Here is a 24,319-nt window from a genome sequence, read left to right as displayed (position 1 = left end):
TTTATTTAATTATATTCCAGGGAAAGGAAAAACGCATGAACTTTCATACGGTGTTCTAGATTCAAACTTTAATAGTTATTAAATTTACATAAAATATCATGTTTCTCCATTATACAATAAGCATATACATTATCGTTACTTTATTTAATTTTCGAAGGAGCAATCGATTCCTAACGACTACTGATAACAAGAATGGAGACTTAATTTTCAATTTCTTAAATTCCAATAAATTATTCTCTCATTCTCACTCACCTCAACAATTCCTTTAATTACTTCCAGAGCCAGACTAGAACACCTCATGCCATGTCCCTCATTAAATCCAAAGGATGAAATAAAATTCGTATTACATAATCAACGATTTCCAACTAATTTCTAAAATTCAGGAGAAACTAATGGAAAATAAGAGAAAAACCAAAAAAAAAAATTAACTGGCAGTAGAAGTGGAGAGTCCACAGAGATATCATCGCAAGTGCTAGTGTCAAAAGCATCATTTTATATGTACAAAGGTGCGATGCCTCACTATTCCAAACCGGGCAATCTTCCTCATAATAATAATTGATATATCTCTATACAAATGATCATTATAATTGAACTCTCTGATCTGCAGTACTTCATCGGTAATTACTATCCTCCTCTTGCTAGGCTTTCGGTGCCATGAATGGAGTTAATGATCCTGTCTGGCCTAGACCAAGTTGTATGTGCTGCATGTGAATTTCTACGCAATTTTGAAACACCTGTTGATTTTGGGGATTCAGTCGTGATCTTATCTGATCCATTGTTCCCTGGAGTACTTTTAGCTCGTATGCGTTACGATCGGAATCTGATAAACACTGGAAACAACAAAACGGACAATTATTCACAGCTCGCAGAATCAAAATCCAGAATTTAATTTCACATGACGGTAGTAATGAAAAATAATAATCTGGGAATGTCTTTAAATTACAAAGTTAATGTTTAGAAATTACCTTCACTTGGAGCATAAGAGCAGTTAAATCAGTAACCAACTGGTTCATCTTCGTAGGCGCTTTATCATTAATAATGTTATTCCTGGAAACCATATCAGCAGCTTCCTGTTTGCACTTTTCCCTCAAGTGTGAGGGTACCAGCATTGCAGCGACCGAGGGCTCAGGTGCTATTTCCTGGCAGAGCTCCTGCACCTCGTTCAAGAACTCCTGGAGAGCAGTGTTCATTTTCTCGAGTTCCACAACAACGGAAGCATATTTTCTCTCGAAATCAGGTGACAAACACTCGCCAAAGGATCTCTTCTTCTCAGCCTCAGTGTTCAGCTCCTTCAGCTTCTTGATCTTGATTTTCTTGGCTGCAAGGATTTTGTTGACCTTTACCATGAACTCCAGGAGTTTGAGGGGATAGCCATTCATTGTACCACCGATGTGGCTCTTCTTGGGGACTGAGACTGAGGCATTGGAGATCAGAGGGTCACTGTTGAGCCTCGGAGAACGTAATTTCAGGGCGTAAGGAGGTGATGGAACGTACTGGACGTGTCGGGGGCGGAATTTCTGAGCGAATGAGGCCACACTGATAGTCTCTGGTGGCTCATTGGATAGAACTTCGTAGTCTGGAACACTGTGCGTGCCTAGACCAGCTCTCTCGAAGGTTATTCTGTACGTGTTATTGCTTGTGTCCACTGCATCGATACTTCCAGTGAAGAGACCATCTTGGGGCTTTCTCAGTCTTGCTGTCACCTTTAGGAATTAAAAATTGAATTTTAAGTAATTCAAAATACAAAAGAAACTATTGCCAGTCAGTTGTAAATGTAATTTTATCAAATAAAATTATTTAACAAAAAAGTATAATTTTTATACCTCGACAATGGAGTGAAGCTTTCAAAACGAGCTTAAAGACCGAATGGGAAATTTATTGCAAGCAAAAGAAAATTCGTTAGGTACCTTCGTTCCAATCACCAGCTGCAAAGGTATCTCTGGAGGCAAGTCCTTGAAACTGTTGGCATCAGCGGACTTCCTCTGCTGGAGCATTCTGATTTTCTGCCTCTTGCGTTCTAATTCTCTTCTCTCTTCCTCAAAGAAAGATTGGGAGCACCTTCTAGGCTTTCCCATCATCCTTCTGATCTTGCACCACTCCACTCTCGTCAATTTTCGGGACTTCAACTGGGGGAAGGACTCCTTCAGGCAGATCATGAAGTCGTTGTCGCCTTCGAAGAGGGTCTTATCGAGGTTGCTATAGAACCACTCGTAGCAGACCCATTTGTGGGCCTTGGGGAGCTTTAGGAGGTTGCGAAGGCGCATTCCTATTTTCTGGCCAACTTTACGGTCTGGGGAACCCGGGGCCAGGGGCTTCTCTGGCTCTTTCTCCATTTTGATGGGAGTTTTTGGGGGTGGAGGCGGTGGCGGAGTCTGAGGGATTATTTTTTTGGGCTCCGTGGAAGAACGCGTTTGACGCTTCGGTGGAGAGGGACGAGGAACTTTCCGCGGAGAGGGCTTTAGGTCTATCGTTCCTGGTTCTTTCTTTATTCTGAAAATTCATGGAACATGAAACTAATATGAAACTAATGAATAATCATGCAAAAAAAATTGCTCAAGCTCGAGAAAATCTCCACAAAAAAATCTGATATTCTTTCTCTCAAGCTATCGTCTCAGACATATACTTCAGAGCGTGGTTTATAATTTTATTTTGCACTGGGGAATGATTGACACATGTTGCCAATAAATTTGGTTTACCTGTGATGTGGGTGATTAACCAGGATATCATCATAGAACAATTTATTCTTCTTCCTGATTCTGGCTGGCATACCACGTCGGTTCAAAACCTGAACTGGTTGTGGAGGATTCTGTTTCTTCGGAGGTGGCTTCGTTCCGACTCTCTGCAACCCCAGAGCTGCAGGTCCCAGCTCTGGTACAGGTTCTGAATCCTCAGTCTCCATCTCGAACGAATTGTTGTGATCAATGTCCATCGAATCCTCATCAATCTCGGTTTTTATCTCGTCCAACGATGGATAACCACCATTTTTCATGGACAGCAAGGTCTCAGCTGACTCATCTGCACAGAAAAATTGCCAAAAGCCCAATTAACACTTTCACTCCGCCTAAATTTCAATTAATAAAAAACAACTCTCCCTATTTTTAAATTCCACAAACTAATGAATGAATATTGAATAATTTCATTCATAAAAAAAAATGAATAAAATTTCAAATATGTGAGAATTTAAAAATTTGAAAAAAAATCGTTTGATCGTCCATCTCTCCAGATTTTTCAAACGTACAAATTAATATTCGAATTGAATTAGGAACAGAGCTTCCAATGTGACTTAGAGTTCTCAAACATCAAGACTAAAAAGTAAATAAATAACTACGAAACCATAAAAACACACATTTCATATTCGCCATGAACTCAACTCATCTACAAACTCGAGTTTTCTGAAAATCGCGACCTAACCAAGCTGCTATTTCGGTGTCCCAGCCCGAAGTAAACATCCCACGCGCGCGTCCGACTCGAAACTTCCCCAAAATCATGAAAACCCCATAATGACCTCCCTCCCCCCCTTGCCATCGCCCAAAACCGAATAAATTAATTTCCGAGTCAACAAACTAATGATGAAAAGCTGCTTTTATCAAAATTTTCGTGCCAGTTGTCCTGCTTGAATTGTGCATTGGTCATTTTTGAAATTTTGAACCAGTCAGGTACGTGACCAGTTGAATCACCGATATTAGGTGCTAATGACCGAGTGAAGCCGATGTTCCTTGACTATTCGATGACCAACAGTCTCGACTACCACGCAACCATTTATATCCATACATTTCGGGGCTTCAATTAACTTAAAACTATGGATAATTATGTGAATAATTGCACTCACTTTCAATCGTGTCCGCCATGTTGCCCTTTACTGGTGCATTGTGGGTAAAGTTGTTTCCGCCGAGGCGCCTCCACTGGGCTTGTGTCAGGCTTGCCAAACTTCAAGCGGAAATTTAATATCCCTAGGAAAAATCCCTAGATCCGCAGGAGGGTGGCGCTAGAGTGCATTCGCGAGTTATAACTACTAACCCAATAAGGAAACACGTCACAACTTTCCAAAACACTTGTCTTCTATTCAATTTAATCAGTTAATAAGGAGACGAAAAATTATTGCCGCGTGTGTATTGTGTGAAGTTCATCCGTATTACTCTGGGGCCTTCCCCGATCGATCAACATCTTGTGATAAGAAAAGGTGAGTGATAAGGATCTAAATAATGATCATATTTTCTGTGAATTCCCCCATCGTTTGCCTCTTAATGAAGGGATTACTATAATTGACATGTCATTTTAAAGCTTGAAAAACCTGTCAAAATTGACGACAGATTACAAAAATTTGACTCTACAGTTTTCAACTTATTGACATTTTTCCATAACTTTCCTTGTTTACTGAATATCATCATCAATTTTGATTCGCATTCCCGCTGATAAAATCACAAACGTGTTTGTGTTAATGAACAAATATACATCGCCAAAGAAATCAAATTAATGCGACATACGTGTCATTTCGTACTGTTTATACAACGTTTCAACATCAGCTCGCCCCCTGTGTGGTTCACAGCAATTGGCTGGTTTCATTAAATATCGCGATTTCCTCGGACTAATAAGTGACATATTCAATAAGAATTGGTGGTGGACTATATCGGAGTCACTTTATCTCCGTCATCTCGTCGAAAATCCAACGAATGATCTTCATGAAGTGTTCTATTTCCCAGATATTTATTGGTGAAATGCGTCGATTACTCTTACTGAGCATATTTTTGCTACTGGCGCAGCAAATTGTTGCTCCTCCAGTTACCAAGACTCAAGAAAGCGAGAATAATAATGAAGTTCATGAAACGCCGAAGGATGCGGTACGTATTCCTTGAATTCATTGAGAATGAATTGTTCTTGCTAAGGATATTGACCGAGTAATGCGGATTTTTCTCTCCCAGCTGGGTTTGGAGTATGACCGATACCTCCAGGAAGTCGTGAGTGCTTTGGAACAGGATACTCACTTCCGCAATAAGCTTGAGAAGGCAGATGAAAATTACATACGGGTTAGTAGTGAAATAATGTTCCCGAAATATTGAAATTTTGCTAATATCAATGAACGTTTTCATTTTGCCCCATTTTTTTCATTATTTAATTGTGGACTGGGCTGAGTTTTTAAATTTCTTTTTATGACATCAGTCAGGAAAGATAGCTAAAGAATTGGAGTTCGTGAATCACCGGGTGCGAACAACGTTGGACGAACTGAAGAGAACTGAGTTGGAAAGATTGAAAGAGCTACATCACAGGAAACGACAACTTGGAGAGTCACATGACTCCACTCCTCCTCATGCTCCTCACATTGATCAGACCAATCAACATACATTCGAGATCCAAGATTTGAAAAAATTGATCCAAAAGGTATTATTTTAGTCTGGCATGATTGCTGCCATAATAATTCTTATTCAATTCTGTATTTTTCTTTAATTTTTTTCATTTAAAGACTAATGAAGATTTGGCTGAGGCTGACAGAAGACGTAAGCAGGAGTTTAAAGAATACGAGATGGAGAAAAAATTCGAGGAGGAAGAGAAAATGAAGACCTTGAATGAAGAGGAGAAGAAGAAATATGCTGCCGAATTAGAAGCAATGAAGGAGAAACATAAAAAACATCAGCCACTCCACCATCCTGGTAGTAAACAACAGCTGGAGGAGGTCTGGGAGAAGCAAGACCATATGACGGATGAAGAGTTCAACCCAAAAACCTTCTTCTACATGCACGATCTCGATGGAGACGGCTACTGGGATCAGTACGAAGTTGAAGCTCTTTTCGTGAAGGAATTAGATAAAATGTATAACGACAACCCCGAAGACGATATTCGAGAACGTCAGGAGGACATGGAGCGCATGAGGGAGCACATGTTTGCTGAAGCTGATACCAATCAAGATGGGCTCATTGACTATAATGAGTTCCTCGGGCTAACGAAGAAAAAGAACTTCCAGGAGGATCCTGGCTGGGAAGGCCTGGATAAACAGGAACATTATTCACAGCAGGAGTACGATGCTTATCAGTTACAGAAACAACAGGAAATGCAAAGGATGGCTGCTCAAGGATTGAGACCACCATATCCTGATGTTGGACACCAAGGACAGTTCCCACCACAACACGTCGATCCCAGTCAACTCCATCATCAGGGGCAAGTACCACCAGCCTATCCACCGCAATATCAGGGTCAGGTCCCTGTTCAACATCAGCAGTACCAGGGGCAGGTGCCTCTTCAACACCAGCAATACCAGGGACAGGTGCCTGTGCAGCAGCAATATCAGGGACAAGTTCCTCTTCAGCAGCAGCAGGTGCCGGTCCACAATCAACAGCCAGTTCCGGCCCAGGGCCAGATTCCAATTCCTCAGCAACCGGTCCAACAACAATATCAACCACCTCCACAGCAATTGCCGCTTCATCAGGTTCCAAGTGTACAGGTCCCACCGAATGTAGCTCAACAACCCGTTGTCAATAACCAAATCCACCAGGAAAATGTTCCAGCTGTGAATCAACAGCATCAACCAGGTCAAGTCCAGAATATCCCGACGCAGCAACCGCCTCAGCCGGTTAATCCTGTTCATAATGGATCCCCCAATGTCGTTCATGCGTGAAGGCATAGCTTCATTGAATGATTGGGTTGTTGCATAATTTTGATTGGGAAAAAAATTAAAATTTCTGTGAAAAATATTAGATATCTACCTTTTCAGGTTGAAAAAAGATGTTGGGCGATTTGGCGCGACGTAGCGAAATCCTTCTGATCACCTCCAATTACTTTATTTTTTTTTACCGTACAAAATAAAACGTCTAATATTTTTCTTTCGACTTTGATATGGAATACTAAAAAGATTCTATGCAAAACCCCAATGGAATTGTCCGGGATATGCGCATAAATAAAGTGTCTATTGCATTCTCGATTTAGGTATTTAATTGATGCTCTGCGGAGATTATTCACATTTTGAAAAGATGAAATACTTTCTCTGGGATAATTTGTGAAATGGTATATTTAATATTCAATAGGAAATTCCCGAAGCATGTCCTATGTTTCTGGGATTGTCTGAATGTATTTCGAAGTTTCGTGAATGTTTTTTGCATTTTTTTGTTGTAAAAATAGAATAAAAGCATTTGCGGATTGTATTTCGGGAAACGAGCATACGATTTGCCATTGACCATTTTACATTTCAAATATCGGACTATTTTTTCTAATAATTATTTATATTTATACCGATATCAGTTCAGAAATTGTAAATTTCATATTCTGTTTAGTTTGGCAATTATTTCATTGTATTCTTCTCTATAACAATAGAATGAAGATATTTCAATTTGTATATTGAGTGGCGAATAAAAAAATTGTAAAGTTCTGATCAATTCAATTTCTTATATTTTCGAATGAAGTCAGTAAATTGTAACAAATAACAGTCAGGAGTGAGTGTCGATTAAATACTTTATGAGTGGAATTATTGCAAATAATGGAGGAAAGGCGGAAGATTGCAGCCAGGGAGTCAAGGTAATGAAATAACAAATTCATATTTCAATTATATTTTTTTTCTCCTCATATTTATTATTATTGCATACTGTTTATGTTAGTAATATTACTTAGGTATACGTGCCAAGTAGCAACTTAAATGTATGATTGCGTGATTTTTTTCTGTTTTTGTTTCCATATTTTTCTTTTATTTCATCCTCATCCGTAGTCAACGACGGATTAAGGTAGGTAGGTAATGTACGCTTAATTCATTATATATAAGGGTGTATTTATAAGTCTAGCATATTTCGGTAGAACGTCATTCTTAACATCTACATTTTTCTTCACTTCGGATAATAAATAAAAGTTCAACAGCATTTTTTTTGGAGGGGCGGGGGTGGTGGGATGGGAAGGGGGGACGGGGGAGTTTTCATCTCTCATTCAACAGTGAATTTTCATTTACCATGACCTTATGTTTTTTTTTCATCATGCAATTGTTCGGGTCTTCGCTTCGCTTCGCAGAAACTGAAAGTACACTATCATACTTATTTAGTATTAAAAAAATATCGAATAATTATCCCTATAAAATGTCCAGTCGGGGACAATTAAATCGATAAAATAGAAATTTAAATAACAAATTCGTCTATCTATCGTAAAACGGAATATTCTCGAGTTCGCAACACGAGATATGTTGCAATATAAAATTAAAACATTTAAACTATCGTTACTCTTTTGATTACGCCGAGAGCTTAATTAACTCACAGTCGAGGGATTCATCTTCCCATTACCACTGTTTAATATAATTGCACTCGATATGATCATAAGCTCTCAGTGCAGGGACATACATTCAACGGAATAAATTAAAGAATGATCTATACAGTTATTGATGATTTTCCCCGAGCCATCGACCGATTATTTTTCACGATAATTCCACTATCACTATTCGACTATTACACCGCTATATTCAACTATTTTCGTAAACATAAATCGAAAATTAAATGTCGGATAAATACACTTGGCCCACGGGGGTAATTGAAATTAACGGATAATAAATTCAAACGTCGAAGCACATTTTTTTCAAATGCTTCGGGATAAATCATAAGTAATTATAAATACAATTCAATTGAATACAATAATACATTTATTGAACCTGCCGTGCGATGCTGCATCTTTCATATTTACAACTCTTGCACAAAACACTTGCTTGGCGTTTTATCAACTTTTTTTTGTTATTACCTATGCTCTTTTGCGCGTGAATATCCTCATTTGTTACTCCGGATTTGTTTTCATTTATTTACTGTGAGGATTGTTGGATGTAGCTTGTTATACTGTTCTATTGCATCGGGTGCTATCATGAATTGAGACCAAATAATGTGAACTCTAACTTGAAAAATCACTAACGAGTTTTCCCTGGTCACCTAGGAATTCAACTATTTTTATTCACTACCTCTCAACTGTAGTTTTTATTGTAGCGGGGCAAAAGAAGCAGTTGCAGTTTGTTCGGTTTATTCTGTAGACTCTGTCCTTCATCGTCATCGCCTGTCATGTACAATTCATTTTTTTTTTCGTTCTTCATCGAATTTCAATCGATAATTGAATGGGAATTCTGTCGCTCTTTGTGTCAATTGTCTTTACACTCGTTCATTGCTTTATCATTTCTGAGAAATGAAGGATTGTTTAGTATGATTCTAGTTATTGCGGTGTGAAGTGATGATTGTATAATTAATTAGCTTTGATATCGGGTCTCATTTCAATAATAATTTCTTTGTCTTCTATTCAAACGAATGGGCGTTCTCCAAAAACCTGCTCGTGAAATCCTGCATCTGAATTTATATCTTTCGCGAAATTCCTATTGATTGCGTCCTACCACCAAGACCCCGTGATTTCCGTTAGCTAGTCTAGAGGATCGTCTTGTAAATCAAAGGTAAATTTACTTAATTGTTCTCGTAATTTTTCTTTCTTGTGATTTTTTTGGTAAATGCACCCCAGCAGCAACCGTATCGATATACATATATCAATTTATATATAATAAATATTTATATCCTTTATATAATCATTTCATGTTCACTATATCAATATTAGCGTACTAGATACTTTTTGTGTTTTTTTTCTTTTTCTTCACTTACACGTTAAGTATGTAATATAGGTATTTATGTATTTTTTTTTGTTTATTTCTTTCTTCTTCACGGATATATCAAAATGTGGAAACGAAGGATTTTTCTTTCACCGTCTTTTCTAAATTTATTCTCACGTTTTCATTTATTTATTTTTAAAAATTCTCATTCTCATATCGTTTCGATAAATGGAGGAAAAAAAAACAAGTTCAACTTCCTACAGACATGCCATTCAGGGTATTACCGGTGGTGGATCGATCCAAACGGAATTTAATTATTGTTTCTTCGGAGTTTTTATAAAAACGCGTGACGTGCAAATGCTAACGGGCAGGCATTTGAGGTGTTCCCGGCGTTTGCACGACAGGCGACTTTTCTCATCAGCTTTTTTTTCATTTTTAATACCATACACTCAATTCACAAACACGCTGGTTATTTTTAGTATTTTTTTTCTTCATCGACACATTGCAGTTACCAATTTCTTTTTTCTTTTAATTCCTGAAAGTGTTACTTTGAGATTTTTAAACCACGAAATTTTGAATTTCTTTTCTCTTCACTTACAACTGGTCACGATCTACGGGACTCTTTAAACAATTTTTTTTTCTTTTGGAAGGCACTTACTACTTTTTTTTTATACAATATTTAATTTTATTTTTCTCACGTCTCAATCTTTCAAAAACTTTCGCACACTCGCTTGCTCTCGGTCTCGCGATTTTTGTCGTGTTAGTTTAAAATTTGTTTGTTCTTTTCGGTTCATCTGAAAGTTCACTCTGAACACATTTAAGCCTAGATTGTAAAAACCGTATCCATTTTCTCCGCTTCAGGAATTTTTAAAGCGACTCGTCGGAAATAAGAAAGTTCAGGAATTATTTTTTAATACGTATACGATATCAACAGGACGACGAACGGCCCGTGGGATTTTTTATTACGTTTTCTTATTTAGATGGTAACGCAAAATTTCCTCATTGATCGTTCATTTTTTTATAGTAATTTTTACTCTTTTCTTTTTTGTAATTTTCGCACAAAAATGTTTGTATCAAGAATATCATTTTTTAATATTAATCACCGTCGTGCTAATTAGAACGAATTTGACTCGTTATCACTTGTCTCAGCGTCAAATTAGTTCAGTTATTGCAAAACAACTTGAGATGCTTAAAGGAAATTGAAAAAAATAACGCTGAGAAGGTTTTTTATTGCTGAGATTTGAAGGAAAAGTTGACTAAAACAATTGATGAGTGAATTCTACAGAGAAAATACTATTGATGATATTGGATGAGATAATAATAGTACTGAACTAATTTCGACGCCAGTATTTATCAAGAAAACGTTAAAAAACGACCGAGACGCGCGAGAACTTTCTTTTATCAATTCCTGGACAAAAAAATCTACAACATTGGAAAGAAAGCCAAAAAACAAGATTCTCATGGAGATTTGTTTTTCTTTTTTACGAAGGCCACTTCGAATTGTTTTTTTTTATTTTTACACTAGAGAAATTCCCAAGGGGATGGGGTTTTTTTCTGAATCGAGAATCCCAGGGTCCCATTGGCCGAAATAACGCACGGCAAAATTTATCTTTTTTTTCTTTACAATTTTGAAAAATAGCACGATCTCTCGAATAAACGAAGAAAGGCAAGCTCTCATCCATCACAACAGTCAGAAATTCTCACCTTTATTTTCAGCATTCACTCGCACACTCGGATGAATCGAATACTCTCCAATTTCCTCAAAGATCCAGTCTACGTTCTTTCTTTCAAATTTTTTTTCCATAAACATTTTTTTCCCTTTTTTTAAATACCTAAATCTTATAATTTTTATACTTGGCATACCCCAAATATGGCAGGAAGGCAATCATTACTTAAATAATTCGACTCTTTTTTTCAAAAACTTGTCGAGTTGTTGCACCTTTCAATATAATTTCACGTATTCCCACCACGAAGTCTTCATCTTCATTAAATTTTTAATGCTTTCCTCTTTTTTGACTTCATCCCCCGATAAGATGAAGACAAGTGACCAATTTTGTACATTTCTTCTATCATTTTAAGTAGTGTCATTTAAAAAATGGCCACATTTATTGTTCGAGAGAAAATCCGAAAAGTTGAAGTATCTCCTGTTGGTGTTCGCAGGCTCAACACTTGTCGAAATGTGAAAAAAAAATAATCACAATAAATATGCGTGGACGTTCGATTGACTAGAAAATGACAATAACTGCACCGTCATTTTAATGCAAAGAACTAAAAATTTGCATTTTATTTTTCCATCGTTAATTCGAAAAATTATTTCGACGTGTGTTCAGCCGAAAAATTAAAGTGACCATCAAATGATTTTCACATAAAAAACCAAGGAAAATTTCCCTATAGCATGCAACCGATCCTCATCAAACTATTATACATTTGGCATTAACATATAATCCGTATTGCGTACATATAAATTATCTTGAGTACGATTTCCACAAAAATTTTCCCCATCTTACTGACGAAGAACTAATCGATATTATGTTGTGTATTTTCATTCGGGATAATTTTGGCGCAAAATTCGGTAATCGACGACTAAAATTTTATAATCCTAAGACCACATCTCCACTCTACTTCACGTTACCCATTATATTTTGTTCCACTATCTCATTTATAACTTAATCCCCAAGTACTCCATTCAGTGTCACATTAATGTGACTCAAACACTCGAGGGCTACGAGACAAATAACTCTTTACAGTGCTCGTAATATTCTTTTGATTTTTTCGTGTTCTCCCGTGTTATCCCACTCTCGAAATAATTTTAGGACTCTCAACAATTACATGCTCCCTCACCCATTCCCTTAATTACAAATACTTCGTTCCCTTGCAGGAGAGAAATGTAACAATTGAGATTGAGCCTCATAAAATTTTCCGTGAGAACCAAAATGTGAATTTTTCTTCGATTGTTGAATGGAAAAAAAGAAGAATTACTGCTCACTCCTGGAATCAGTCAAGGGCTCGAGTTTAACTGGCACTTTGTCCTTGTCCTTGTGCCCGTGGGAACTCTTCACGAGGTCTGAGATATCCTCCTGGAATATATTCTCCGGTCTGGGGCTGACGTAGCTGCGCTGGGGCTTGTATGTCATGCCACTGACCCCAATGCCCACTTCAACGCTGCTGGGGATGTGGGCTGGATCCATCAGTGGTGCGAGGGGGCTGGCGAGTGGACTGCCCTCCATGGGACTCTCTGGTGGACCACCCGAGCCAGGACTCGGCAGCCCCAGGATTAACGGGGAATTACGGTTGTTGCTGTTTGTATTATTGTTGTTGTTACTCGAACCACTGTTGTTGTTCAGATGATGCTGGCTGACTTGAACAGCTGTTTGGAAGTTTGTGGAGAGATTTGTGGCTATCATGTCGTGCTGGTGGGATTGTGCTGCTGCTACCATGCTGCACATTTGGTGCCGCAGACCTGCAATTTGGGGAAACATAAGATATTTTTGGGAAAAACAAAAAAAATCGGGGATTTATTGCAAATGTCTGGATTTCTTTTCATTTTCCTGATACTATTGAGCTAAAGTTGTCGAGGTTTATGAATTTATTTCACTAAATTCCATTTTTGAGCAATCAAAGACACAAAATTGTCAGTAAAAAATGTTTTCAACAACAAAACGGTACATCTTGGACACTGTCGCAGGCGTTGACTCGGTATTTCGATATTTATCAGAGTAGCAAAGAGGTTCTGGGGCGAGAGTTTGGGTTTTGAGGGAAAATATCGTTGGCAATTACCTTGGGCGACCGCGGCAACCGCAGCAGCCGCAGCAGCACCAGGGCTCACCGCCCCCTCTGGCCCATTGCACGCGTAATTCGCTAGGCTTGGATACATTGGATTTGGCTCGTCCTTGACGATGGAGCCGTCACGGAATACAACGGCCCTGATAACACCGCGGATGTGCTCGTCCGGCCACACACCCAGGAGAATCCTCTGGGGTCTTCCTCGTCCCTTTGGCCGTAGATCTGATTAGTGGGGAAAGAATCCAAATTATTCAGTTGAAATTGACACATTGAACGCTATCATCACTTGCTATTTCGATGACGAAACTGCCAACTCGGGGTAAGTGAATATGAACTCTACAATGATATTATTTTAGCCTCTGGGTAAAAAACGTGGGAATTTCCTCGAAAGAGGATTGATTTTTATTTATCGCGATTAAAAAATCGCTGAAAATCGGCAGAATAATCTGAAATTTCAATTGAAAAAATTCCAACAGTGATAGTTCTTCGCATGCACTAATGCAACCGCCCATCGAGTAAATTTTTCACGAATATTAGCACCAAAGAGGATGGGAAAATTTTGTCAACGCTATTAACGTACTCTGCTCTCCCGAACAATAAAATAACGAATTAAAGCGACCCCTGACGTTAACACAATGTGCCGTCAAACGGTGTAGCTGGGAGAAAACACTACGGCTCGCCCTAATGCGTCCAACAAACGAGCTCCAGTGCGTTTGTAATTGCGTCTTTTACGAGCGCAACTAAATTCAAATGCACACTCCATAGGTTTGGCTAGTACGGGATATTCCATTGACTCTTTCACACTCGGTTATGGAATATTCACCACTATTATCAGTGGGCAATTGGTTTTAGCGGTTGAGTTTTATGAATGTATTCACTCAGTGATTGTTACTCCCGCGAGTGCAATTGCATCATCAAATAGTTATTTATTGTTATTTTTAGTTTTTGTTAATAAAAAAAACTGGAAAATTGCAACTAACACTCACCGGCCCCGCCATCGGAGCTCGGTCCTAGCATGTTGTGCACGCGATTCGCGTACAAGACAAATGTTGGGTATGGAATATCGTATTTTCTGAAAAAAGACGAGAAATCAAAATTAGCAGAAAATTCGAGTTACGTATTCTTTGACATTGTTTTCCATAATTAATTTAATTACCTGGCTGCTTGACTCAATGAAAGTCCCTCCTTCAAAACACTGAAGATCGCCTCAGCCATGGTCTCAGGCCTCCAAGATTTCAAGGGCCCACGTTCCCGAAAGCGTAGATTATGAACAAGTCCGGAATTCGTATTCCAGCATTTTTGCCAGAGCGACTGTAGCTGATACTGGTAGCTGTCTGCTGAAACATCCCCCCGTGGGATAAGAAAAAAAACGGGGGAAAAATGCCATTAGAAGAATGCTCTCAATTCCACGAGTAATATGAGAAGCGAAAATTGATGATGTAATTAGAGGATAAATCAGTGATAAGACAATTCCCACAGTACCCCATAAATAATGATAAATTAGACTATTTGTTGTTATGGATTTTTTTATACCTTCCGACGATACTCATCTGAAAATAAAACCAACAAAACGTGAGCAATTAATTCCAATAAATTAAGGAGAGAAAAAAATATATATAATTGGGTTAATTGAGGGTCAACACATTGTATTCTTCAAGTGATACAATAGTTACAAAAAAAAACGGCTAAAATTTTAACACAGCTATGTTTTTATACTCAACAATGAACGACTTACGCAATAACTTAAATAATTCATCAATCGATGGATCGCAGAATGATAAAACACATCATCCAAGCATGATTGAGGGGAAAAAAAGTGGGAGTGAAAGAGTTGAGAGTAAAATGGAGGAAAAAATATTACATAGCTGTTATGAATAATCTAAAAATATCATCAGTGATGTAAGACATGAATTTGTGATGAAAAATACTTGAGCGCCCGGCGTTGCCCTCGTCAATGGCCTCAATTCGCGATGATTATTTAATAGTTTCAGTTATTGGGTGATTAATACAATTAATCGGAAATCACATACGCACGCCCATTCGAATTGCTTCTATCTTTGGAACGAATAAATGCCAGAATTGCTCGAGTAGGCTTTTATTAACTACTTAAACGTTTTTTCATTTGTTAATTTTCTAAACTCACCAAATTGAGCATTGCGCTTTTTGTCTTTTATTTTTCTCGTCGTTTAAAAGCCATTATTGGATCTAATGAAGTGAAATAGCACCACATGTTCTTCGATTCTCGCTACAGTCAAATGGGAATGTACAAAAATTGGGGAGAATATATTTAATACATGTCTTTGAGCAATTGATATTGTTACAATAAAATAAAAATGAGTTGATAAAGGTAATAACAGTGAATGGTTGAATTTAACGAGTCTAGTTACGATTAAAATTGAGCAGTTTGAATATTTTAAAGTTATGTATTTTTACTCTAATTTTTTAAAATAATAATTTACAAATTTTTATTTACTTATTTAAACGAGTAGGAAGGCAGCAGGAAGGCACTGGATTTTTTTCTATCACTGCACAGCAGAAAAGAACCTCTGGGTTTTACACACCTTGTGTAGGAATGTTTCACATAAAAAAAAACGTTCGAATAAAATAAATTTTTATTTGATCCAAACGTTTTTTGTTTGAAATATTTTTACAGAAAGATGTGCCATGCTCACTGTGGTTTTTTTGCTGTTTCCTATTGAACCTATTTTATAAAATATTAATATCATTACTCGTTGTCGTTTTCATCGTTAAAATAAAGCGAGACAATGGAATGTTTTTTACAAAATGCCCACCACCACCTAAACCCAGATAATCCTGTGAATGCGAATCCCGGATCTCTCCGTCTTTTGAGTTTTTCAACGAAATTTAATATCGAATTCAGAGATTTCTTGGTTCTTCGATTGTACGGGCTGACAGTAATGTCACAACAGAACTCAAGCACCGCACTTTCTTCGCTCGAGTCTAGTCCAGCCTCTTCAAGTACCATCATCCTCTTCGATTTTCCAAGGATGTTGTCGTAAAGGGTACCTTTCGGTATTCCATACTTGGTTGATGCTTGTGTGAATCGCATTTTTTGGGTAACAACAGCCTCAATGGCTTCCTGAAGATCATGACGTGTCCAAGTCGGTGCCTTCAGCTTCAGCAGGCTCGAATATTCAGCTAAAATACACAGCGAATACTGGGGACTTGTTGTCTAAAGGCATGAGGAAATTTTAGTCTACTCTTCATTTGATACTTTTTCAATATTTTTTTTTCATCTTTCGGGAGGATTTTTGACCTAGGAAAATTTTTGTGATGCGGAGGCAGACGGAGAGTGGAAGTTTATACCCCTTTTCCATCATCTGCATTCTGACACAACCTCCCTATCCCCCTACCCCCCTCTCACCCCCTCCCACACGCTCGCCAGTAATTAACGCCGTTTATACCCCACGATTTACGCCCAGCGCAGTTTACAACGTTCCACCCTTATGCCCGATTTCACAAGAAAGATCGACCGTTATAACCCGTCCATAAATCCATCTCTATCAAGTTCAGTCGTTTGATTATTTTTCGGGATGGATAGATTGAATGATGAATTCGAAATCAGGAAATTAAAAAGTTGAGAAAGTAAAATGATATCCAGTGAGGATCGAGAAAAAATTAAAAATGTCCAGGTGAAGATATTCTTGGCTTTCATATTAATTGAACAATCAATTAATTACGATGATATCCATCTCCATCATGCCCAGTGATTTGATTATTATTGGGGATAAATTTGAGAGGGATTTAACACGCGCGTGATGATAAAAGTGCAAAAATTCACATGCTATTGTTTCGCGGAATTTGCAATGAAAATAATCAACTTTTCGTTCTCGATTACAATTTGTTCCCCCGAGAAATGTAACATGAAAAAAATAGACTGCACCCATCCATTAAAATCCCTGAAACTACAAGTGGTGGTGTCAAGTGGTACTCAAGTGCTTGAAATTTTATCCAGTTGTTGAAAAAAAAAAAATCACAAAGTTTCGTAAATGAAGGATGGAAAGCCACCTGTTATTCCCCCGGAAAATCCCGGAGTTTTTCTATTTTCATTTCACACCCAATGGAATAATTGTTCTGTAACCGTGGAAATCCGTCAATATTATTAAAAAAAGGATCGTAAAAGTGATGAAGCAACATCGCAGTTGTGAGTGTGTAAAATTAACGATGATTTGAGTGCATAATCAGACACGGTTTTTGCGTCGGACGGTGTATAAAAATCTCGCGTGTTATCAGAGATGCCATTAAAATTCACCTCCCGTCGACACCTTTGAGTTTCTATCTAAATTGCCCTCTGAATTAAAGCGAAATGCACTCCTATGGGTTTATTATTGCCCGTAACGACGTTTCATTGAATAAACCGTATATTAATAAATTTTCTTGTTGCAAAATTTCATAAAGAGCTCGGAGGGATAAAAAAATCTGCTGTTTCGAGAGACAATGAATAATGCAAAGAATAGAATTCCAGTGAAAATCCTCCAAGAAATGAATTAAAATCGAGGCACTTTGATTCTGTACTGACAGCTTCGAAAATTAAACAACAATTGTTAAACCGCTTAAAAAATTTCTATCTGCGCAACCGAGAAATCAGGGAAATCAGAAGTTTTTTTCTCTGGAGACGAGTGAACGTTGAATGGAATGACAATTCGAGGATTCCCGTATCGATCATCGTGATCGTTGTGTTGCCTGTTTCATCCCTTCACCATTGCTGACTCCCTCGTGACCCCCTGAGGGCATAACCGCCGGAGCAAAATGTGATCTATCATCGGTATTCAAGCGATCGTCAGTTGAATCATCGGAAAGGTCAGGATTTCGTAAACATTTGAGGTAAATAAAAACGATGCAATTAATGGGGTTTTAGAGATAATTGAGGGAACACTCACCTGATATATTGGAGGTGGAGGCACCGAGCCAAGCATGGGAAGACTCCAATAACTTGGCCTGAAACAAAAAAAAAACAATTGTTAGGAAAACTGTTACATAGAAATTTATTTATCTGTTAATTGAAGGTAATTTTGAAATAATTTTTAATGGGTTTCGCGTCTTCAATTTTTCAGCTGATTTTATTCATGTGTTGTAGAACCTCTTGTTGGAGAGTCATCAACAAATGCGATGAATAAATAAAATAGCAAAATCTCAAGATGTGAGTGCTCAGAAGTACATTAAGACCCGGCAAGCACCGGGTTAATTACTCCCGGAATGATTAGCTCTAAGCCTCCAGGAGGGAAACAACTTTGGTAATATGTGGATGCTTTTTCCAGGATCCAGAATAGCGAGGAAAATAACAGCAGAAAAAAAAGAGTGCGTCGTTTCCGGGAACAAAAATAACGGGGAAAGACACACGCAAAGTTGCTTCATTTTGAAAGTTTATTTCCCTGCACTTTTTGTTCCAGAACGCAATACGTTTTCCTCGTATTACCCTCCGACTTCTCCCAAATGAATTTTTGAGGGTCTTCGAGGGATTTACTCAGATGCACTCTCCTTCTGGCCTAACTCCCATTTTCATCCACTTCATTGAAACTTTCATTCGTTATTTACATTCTCGAGGTTTTTAAATCTGTTGAGAAATTGTTATTGTTTATCAACAGCGGAATGAAAAGGGTAAACTTTGGTGGTAATTTTTCCTCGACGTTTCCATTTTTCCTCGCTTCAGGGCTCTGCGAGAAATTTTAAAAAGGACTTATCGTTTTATAAAAACCAGGGAAAATTTCAGTCCACACTATGGATATTGTAATTTTTAATATTTTTCTTCCAATGCTGTGGAAATGTTTTTGGACTGAAAAATACCAGGAGGTCGTCCCTCCCTCCTCAAACGTCTTCTTTTAGAATTGATTGAACATTTATGGCACTAATGATTGATGAGAATTCCCCTCTATTTTTTCAGCTCCCTCTCGGTTGGTCGGTGCAATTCACAATCCCATTAAGATCCAATAATACCGGGAAACAAAAGTGCCAGTACATATTTTCCCCGGGCTGGATAGGAGAGAGAGAGAGAGAAAAAAATGGATAGAAATAATAAGTGGTATATATAAAATAGAAATGGGCTGGAATACGAGAGTGGCTGCTGCAATTTTCTCGTCAATGCCCACGTCAAGTACATCGTGTACACGTCTCCCGGAAAAAAGGAGGAGAAGATATAGAAAAAACGAAGGCAAAGAGGAAAAAAAAATGAGTATGTGTGCGTTTCTCGGGACACGAGACGATGAAAAATGCACGTGTTATATACTCTCCCCTCTACTCTCTTCCATTTGTCTCTCTTTTTTTCCTTTCCTTCGCCCTCTTTCTTTTTTATCCTTGTTACTGTTTGCATGGGGATGAAAAAAAAGCAGAATATGCGGCCACTCGGAGAATTGGCTACTACTCAATAATTCTTTGTGTGGTTTTGACGGGGAAAATATTGGGTGCGTGTGCGTTGTGCATCAATGACGGTTAGTGTCTTCCTCCTATTTTTTGCGAAATTACCCGGGAATGGTACCGTGGGCTCTTGGGGCCCCATTTTTGGGATTGCTAAGAACGATGATTACTATGCACGGTACGTCTAGACGACGGTTTTTTGGCTGACGGCTGTGGATGGGGTGGAAAATCGGCAATAAATTACCCTTAAATTGTTGTCATTGTTGATTTTGCATATATTTCGGATCTTTCTTCGGATTTTTATGAATAAAAATCCCGGTTGAACTCTCCATCGATTAAAAATTCAGGATAAAATCCCCGAACGTTGGAATATCTCAAAATGAAAAAATAAGTAAATAGTAACATGATGACAATTAAGGTAATTGAAAAATATGTTTTTCTGACTGCATTAAAGGGAAAATGAACCAATTACTCCCAAATATTTGCCGTGAAAGACACATAGACTTCAGGATTTCAGTCAACATTGGAATGCTTCAAGGGCGAGTACGACTAACGTTCGCGCTACTAATGGCGGATTTACCATTGAGGAGGTGTGGGGTGGCATGAGAAGAGGAAGAGTTATCCTCGCCCAACTCTGGCTCTCGTCGTTCGCCTGGCGATGCACCCCTGGGGCAAATTTCTAATCGGATTACCGTGGATTAGCAAAGTTCGTTTGTTCTAATGAAATTCGTCTAAATTAACGTCCAGACTGCGCGTAGCTGAGGATACGTATCCTGGGCAACGGAGCGAACTCTTTTCCCTGCTTCCTTGGAAATTCATTAACATGTTTTTATTCTAAAGTTCAAGGGAGGAAAATTTGATTTCAGGGTAATTATTAAAAAATTGTCATTAATTTCTCATTGAAATACTTCCTTCAATTAATTATTACGTGAATAAAAAAAGATCGAAGATTATAGGAAGGGAAAAAAAAAGTAGCGCGAATGTTAATTAATGAATTATCAATGACAGAAGTGCACTGGAAACGTAGAAATAATTAATTTCTCCATCAGCGTACGTACCCATTGGATAAAAAAAAAAACGGGGAATAGGGGGGAGAGAAAAATTGAGCATTTCCTTTTGGATTTTTTTTTACCTCTCATCCGTTTTAATATATATTTCTGCCCCCTTTACAAGCCACCCTCTGGTATCTAGATCGAGTGGATCTTCGCTCGAGTGTCGCGCTCACTCCACTTCTCCATCCAGACGTTATTACGCGATTGGAAATAATTATTTCATGAATTCAGTGAATAAGTGGATTTTGTTAAGGACAAGTGACTACTCGAGTGCAAGTTAAAGAAAATAAGTTGAGCAAGCGTAGAGCCTCGAGTACGAAGAAAAACCTTTGCTTTATTACTCATCCGTTCTTGTTTTTATCTTTATCCTCTCGACTCCCCCGCCTTTTCTCGCGGTATTAAAAAGCAAAAAGAGCGTAGGAAATTAGAAGAAAGAGAAGGATCGTACGATTTTTTTTTTCGCCTTTTTATCCAGCTAAATGAAGCGGAAACGACTATTTGTATTCACAGCGCCTTGTGAAACGCCCCTTTGGCTCTCTTTTCGGGTGGGAAACAAGGCTCGTTATAAATACTTTTCATGTTTATTATCACAAGTGGCATCGGTACTGTGCAAAATATCTGGATTTATCGCTTTTATATGAGGGAAATTTAACGGTTAAGAATATGGTTTTAACAGCCTTGGTTTTTTCATTTTCTCAGTTTGGATTCGTTTTTCGCATTCGAGACAATTTGCAGAAATAAATTCAGGCTGACTTCCGAAAATATAAGCTCAGATCAATTTAATCAATAATTAGTCATTTGTCCAGGTAAAATAACCCCTCCCGCAGTAGAGCCATCCAAAATCATTGTTCACCTCACTCAGTGAAAAAAAAACTCCTGAAAATCCTGGAAACCCCTAAATACCTCACCCGCGGATAATTGAGCCACCTCAATCGATCCCCGGAGGATGAGGTAAGGAAGGGATTATCCCCTGAATAATGTTCATCGTGGCTACATCACTACCTCCAACAAGCACCGCTGGGACTCTCCCCACGTCCAGAGCCAGTGCTGTAACTGCATGCAGTTACAACCCAGCAACAGTATACAAAGTCCTTTCGTACGAGTCGAGCATAGATGTTGGTAGCGATGAGGAATGCATACTGGCAACATATAGAGTGCGACGTTGAGGAAGCACTGGGAGCTGGGCGATGTCGAGTGCACGCACGATCTAGTTCGGTCGTGTTCGCTGGGATAGTAAGGGGCAATGTCGAGGGGTACCTCGGGTTTAGGCTGTAGGGTTGGAAAACCCGGTGGCGAAAGGACTGAAATCGTGCCAGCGAGAGGGAGCACGAGGGGGAGAGAGAGAGAGAGAGAGGTCTATAGGTGGAAACTGTGGACTCAGTCTAGGGGTTAGGACCCCGGTGTTGGCTGGCACGTATGTAGATAGAGTACTGAACTATGTATTAGAAGCGTGTACCTTCCGCATTGATATACCGGAGGGGTTTGTGTACTGGTTGGGCGCAAGATTTGCTGTGGGACGGAACAAGTACCGGGAAATTCACGTTTGATTGAATGTAAATAATAATATTAATTATTCCTGGATGTCGGTGTTAAATATATGCGGTTAAATCAACTACGATCGGAGTTTTACTGATTCAGGAGTGTGTGGTGTGCATGTATTAATACACCGTTAGTATTTATTATATTATGATAAATAAACCGTTGAATAAAAAATGGGTAATATGGGGGGGAAAATTAATGGGTTAATATTAAGCAGCTGCAGTTCATTTTTGCATTATTTATGTTAAATGCATTTGGAATGGGAGAGAATAACTTGAGAGATATTTATAATTGGGATTAAATATAAATAATTAAATGTAATTAAGTTGAATGTGAAATGCAGCTCGGGTTATTAACATTTACATTTATATAAACCTTTCATACCCGATAATTAATTCACATAAAAATCAGTGATTTAACATTAATTAGGTATTTTTAGGGGAATGCATATTCGAGATGAATAATCCAATTATGCGAATTTAATTCACATCAGTCATTAGCTCGCCGGGGTTATAACACATATAATGAAATTTAAATAATGAACAAAGTCTCGATGAAAATGTTTGTAACGGAATATTCTCATATTAAAAAATAAGTGGTTTTGGTCAATATATAGATCAGCCCCCCCTCACCCCCAAGAGGTTCTAGTAGCGGGAGAAAATATTTGCACATTAATTCAAGTGAATTATACCAGTGAACAAAATTCATTGATTTACCAGAAATATACTTTCTGATTGAATTCCAAATTGACTCTAACCAGTGAAAATCCTATATCCATTCGACACAGTATTAATTCTATCAATTAACCGTATTTGGATTCAAATAATTGCATCAATTAATGGTCTAAGGTAATTACCAGGCAACTTAGCTTTTTGGGTAAAACTGAAAATAGAATATGAAGAAAATATCGACGTAATAAAAAATATATGGACTTGTGGGAGAGGGAGGGAATATTAACTAAAACTATTATTTAATTAACTCAGGGATATTTGACAGTAAATTCCAAGGAAATGACGCAATATAATTCAAACATCCGACGTTATCAGGCGCGCAATCTTCCGTTATCAATAAACTGGAATTCAATAAAATAGTCTCGTGAAAAATTAGATAAAAATTATCTCGAAGATCTCGTGGAGTTTACTACATAATAAGTCATCATAAAGCGAAATGTTTTCCGGTGGAAAATAATTTGATAGATCTTACAAAAATACTGGAATATTCTGAAAAAAAGATTCTCTCAAACTCCCGACTTTTTATTGGTGATCGTGAGACATGTGGCCATTATTTCTTCATAATTTTTGCGATTTAACCGCTCATAAGTTATAAAACTGCGTAAATAGGGGAATTAGAAAGAATTGAGTTTCCCTATTTCCTCGGCGATGGGGAACGAGCGTCGGCCATAAACTTAAATTTACGGAGTGATATACAAAGGCATAATAAACATCCGGCGCATATTTAAACACCATATTATCCTCACCATGAGAGTTTAACAAACGGTTTATATATGTTGTGTTGATAAATGTATATGATGGTAACGCGCTATTTTCAGAGTCGATACGTAAATAAATTCGATGAATAAAGCCCGATGGCACTCGAGTAATGTGGAGGAGGGACTGAGGGATAAAAAGAGAAGCAACAGCGTAATCCTCAATTACTATCGAACAATTATCGACGCCCAACAGAGCCCACCCTTCCCTTCCTCCCCCATCGCCACCCCCGACCGACAGGAGTTATTCGCAAGTGGTGCACTTGTAATTCGGTTAATTTTGTTTGCAAGTTAAGTTGTTTGCAGATATCGTTTCCGCATCGATCTCTTAAGAATTCAAGAGTGAAGGAGGTAAAAAGGTAAAGAGCAGGAGGAATATAGAACAGGAAGGGGGGAAAAACAGGTAATTCAGTTGCTGTTGGTGGCAGGGGGAGGCGGGGAGGAGGATTGAAATACTAAAGATAGAGACGAAGGGGGAAAAGAGAGATTTGAGTGAAACGATTCAATTTAAATCGCGGGAATGCCGAGTCGATTGAATCGAAATCGATTGAGCCA

At 38.2% G+C, this 24,319-nt stretch overlaps 3 protein-coding genes across 11 annotated transcripts in view; 1 reads left to right on the top strand and 2 right to left on the bottom strand.

The window, feature by feature from the left end:
- Positions 1–41: 41 nt before the first annotated feature.
- LOC135167474 (protein lin-9 homolog) lies at positions 42–3,944 on the bottom strand. 2 transcript variants are annotated; one of them, XM_064130712.1, is made up of 5 exons: positions 3,830–3,944; positions 2,697–3,015; positions 1,908–2,490; positions 966–1,703; positions 42–830 (listed from the first exon to the last, which is right to left on the bottom strand). In XM_064130712.1, exons 1-5 carry the CDS (start codon positions 3,846–3,848, stop codon positions 639–641), a joined length of 1,851 nt encoding a protein of 616 aa, XP_063986782.1. In that variant the 5' UTR covers positions 3,849–3,944; the 3' UTR covers positions 42–638. The 2 variants fall into 2 exon arrangements, with proteins under 2 accessions (XP_063986782.1, XP_063986783.1); XM_064130713.1 differs by lacking the exon at positions 3,830–3,944 and adding an exon at positions 3,347–3,484.
- A 59-nt stretch (positions 3,945–4,003) lies between these two features.
- LOC135167478 (nucleobindin-2) lies at positions 4,004–7,361 on the top strand. 2 transcript variants are annotated; one of them, XM_064130719.1, is made up of 5 exons: positions 4,004–4,180; positions 4,701–4,838; positions 4,920–5,024; positions 5,158–5,376; positions 5,459–7,361. In XM_064130719.1, the coding sequence occupies exons 2-5, from the start codon at positions 4,716–4,718 to the stop codon at positions 6,605–6,607; spliced, it is 1,596 nt and encodes a 531-aa protein (XP_063986789.1). In that variant the 5' UTR covers positions 4,004–4,180; positions 4,701–4,715; the 3' UTR covers positions 6,608–7,361. The 2 variants fall into 2 exon arrangements, with proteins under 2 accessions (XP_063986789.1, XP_063986788.1); XM_064130718.1 differs by lacking the exon at positions 4,004–4,180 and having other exon boundaries at positions 4,298–4,838.
- Positions 7,077–24,319, bottom strand: part of LOC135167471 (protein bric-a-brac 2-like) — a 249,644-nt gene continuing 232,401 nt past the window's right edge. For 3 of the 7 annotated variants that reach the window (XM_064130703.1, XM_064130704.1, XM_064130705.1), the window contains 5 exons: positions 18,217–18,274; positions 14,472–14,652; positions 14,296–14,387; positions 13,310–13,537; positions 7,077–12,992 (listed from right to left, as the gene is read on the bottom strand). In XM_064130703.1, the coding sequence (XP_063986773.1) occupies positions 12,508–12,992; positions 13,310–13,537; positions 14,296–14,387; positions 14,472–14,652; positions 18,217–18,274 (1,044 nt within the window). In that variant the 3' untranslated portion in view covers positions 7,077–12,507. Of the gene's footprint in view, positions 12,993–13,309; positions 13,538–14,295; positions 14,388–14,471; positions 14,653–14,944; positions 16,475–18,216; positions 18,275–24,319 lie in introns of those variants that run through there. The other 4 variants (XM_064130707.1, XM_064130706.1, XM_064130708.1 and 1 more) reach the window with 4 other exon arrangements.

The sequence above is a fragment of the Diachasmimorpha longicaudata genome, chromosome 11, assembly GCF_034640455.1.
Source record: "Diachasmimorpha longicaudata isolate KC_UGA_2023 chromosome 11, iyDiaLong2, whole genome shotgun sequence".
Taxonomy (NCBI): domain Eukaryota; kingdom Metazoa; phylum Arthropoda; class Insecta; order Hymenoptera; family Braconidae; genus Diachasmimorpha; species Diachasmimorpha longicaudata.
The sequence above is the reverse complement of the archived record's forward strand: the minus strand, read 5'-3'. Positions and strand labels throughout refer to the sequence as shown.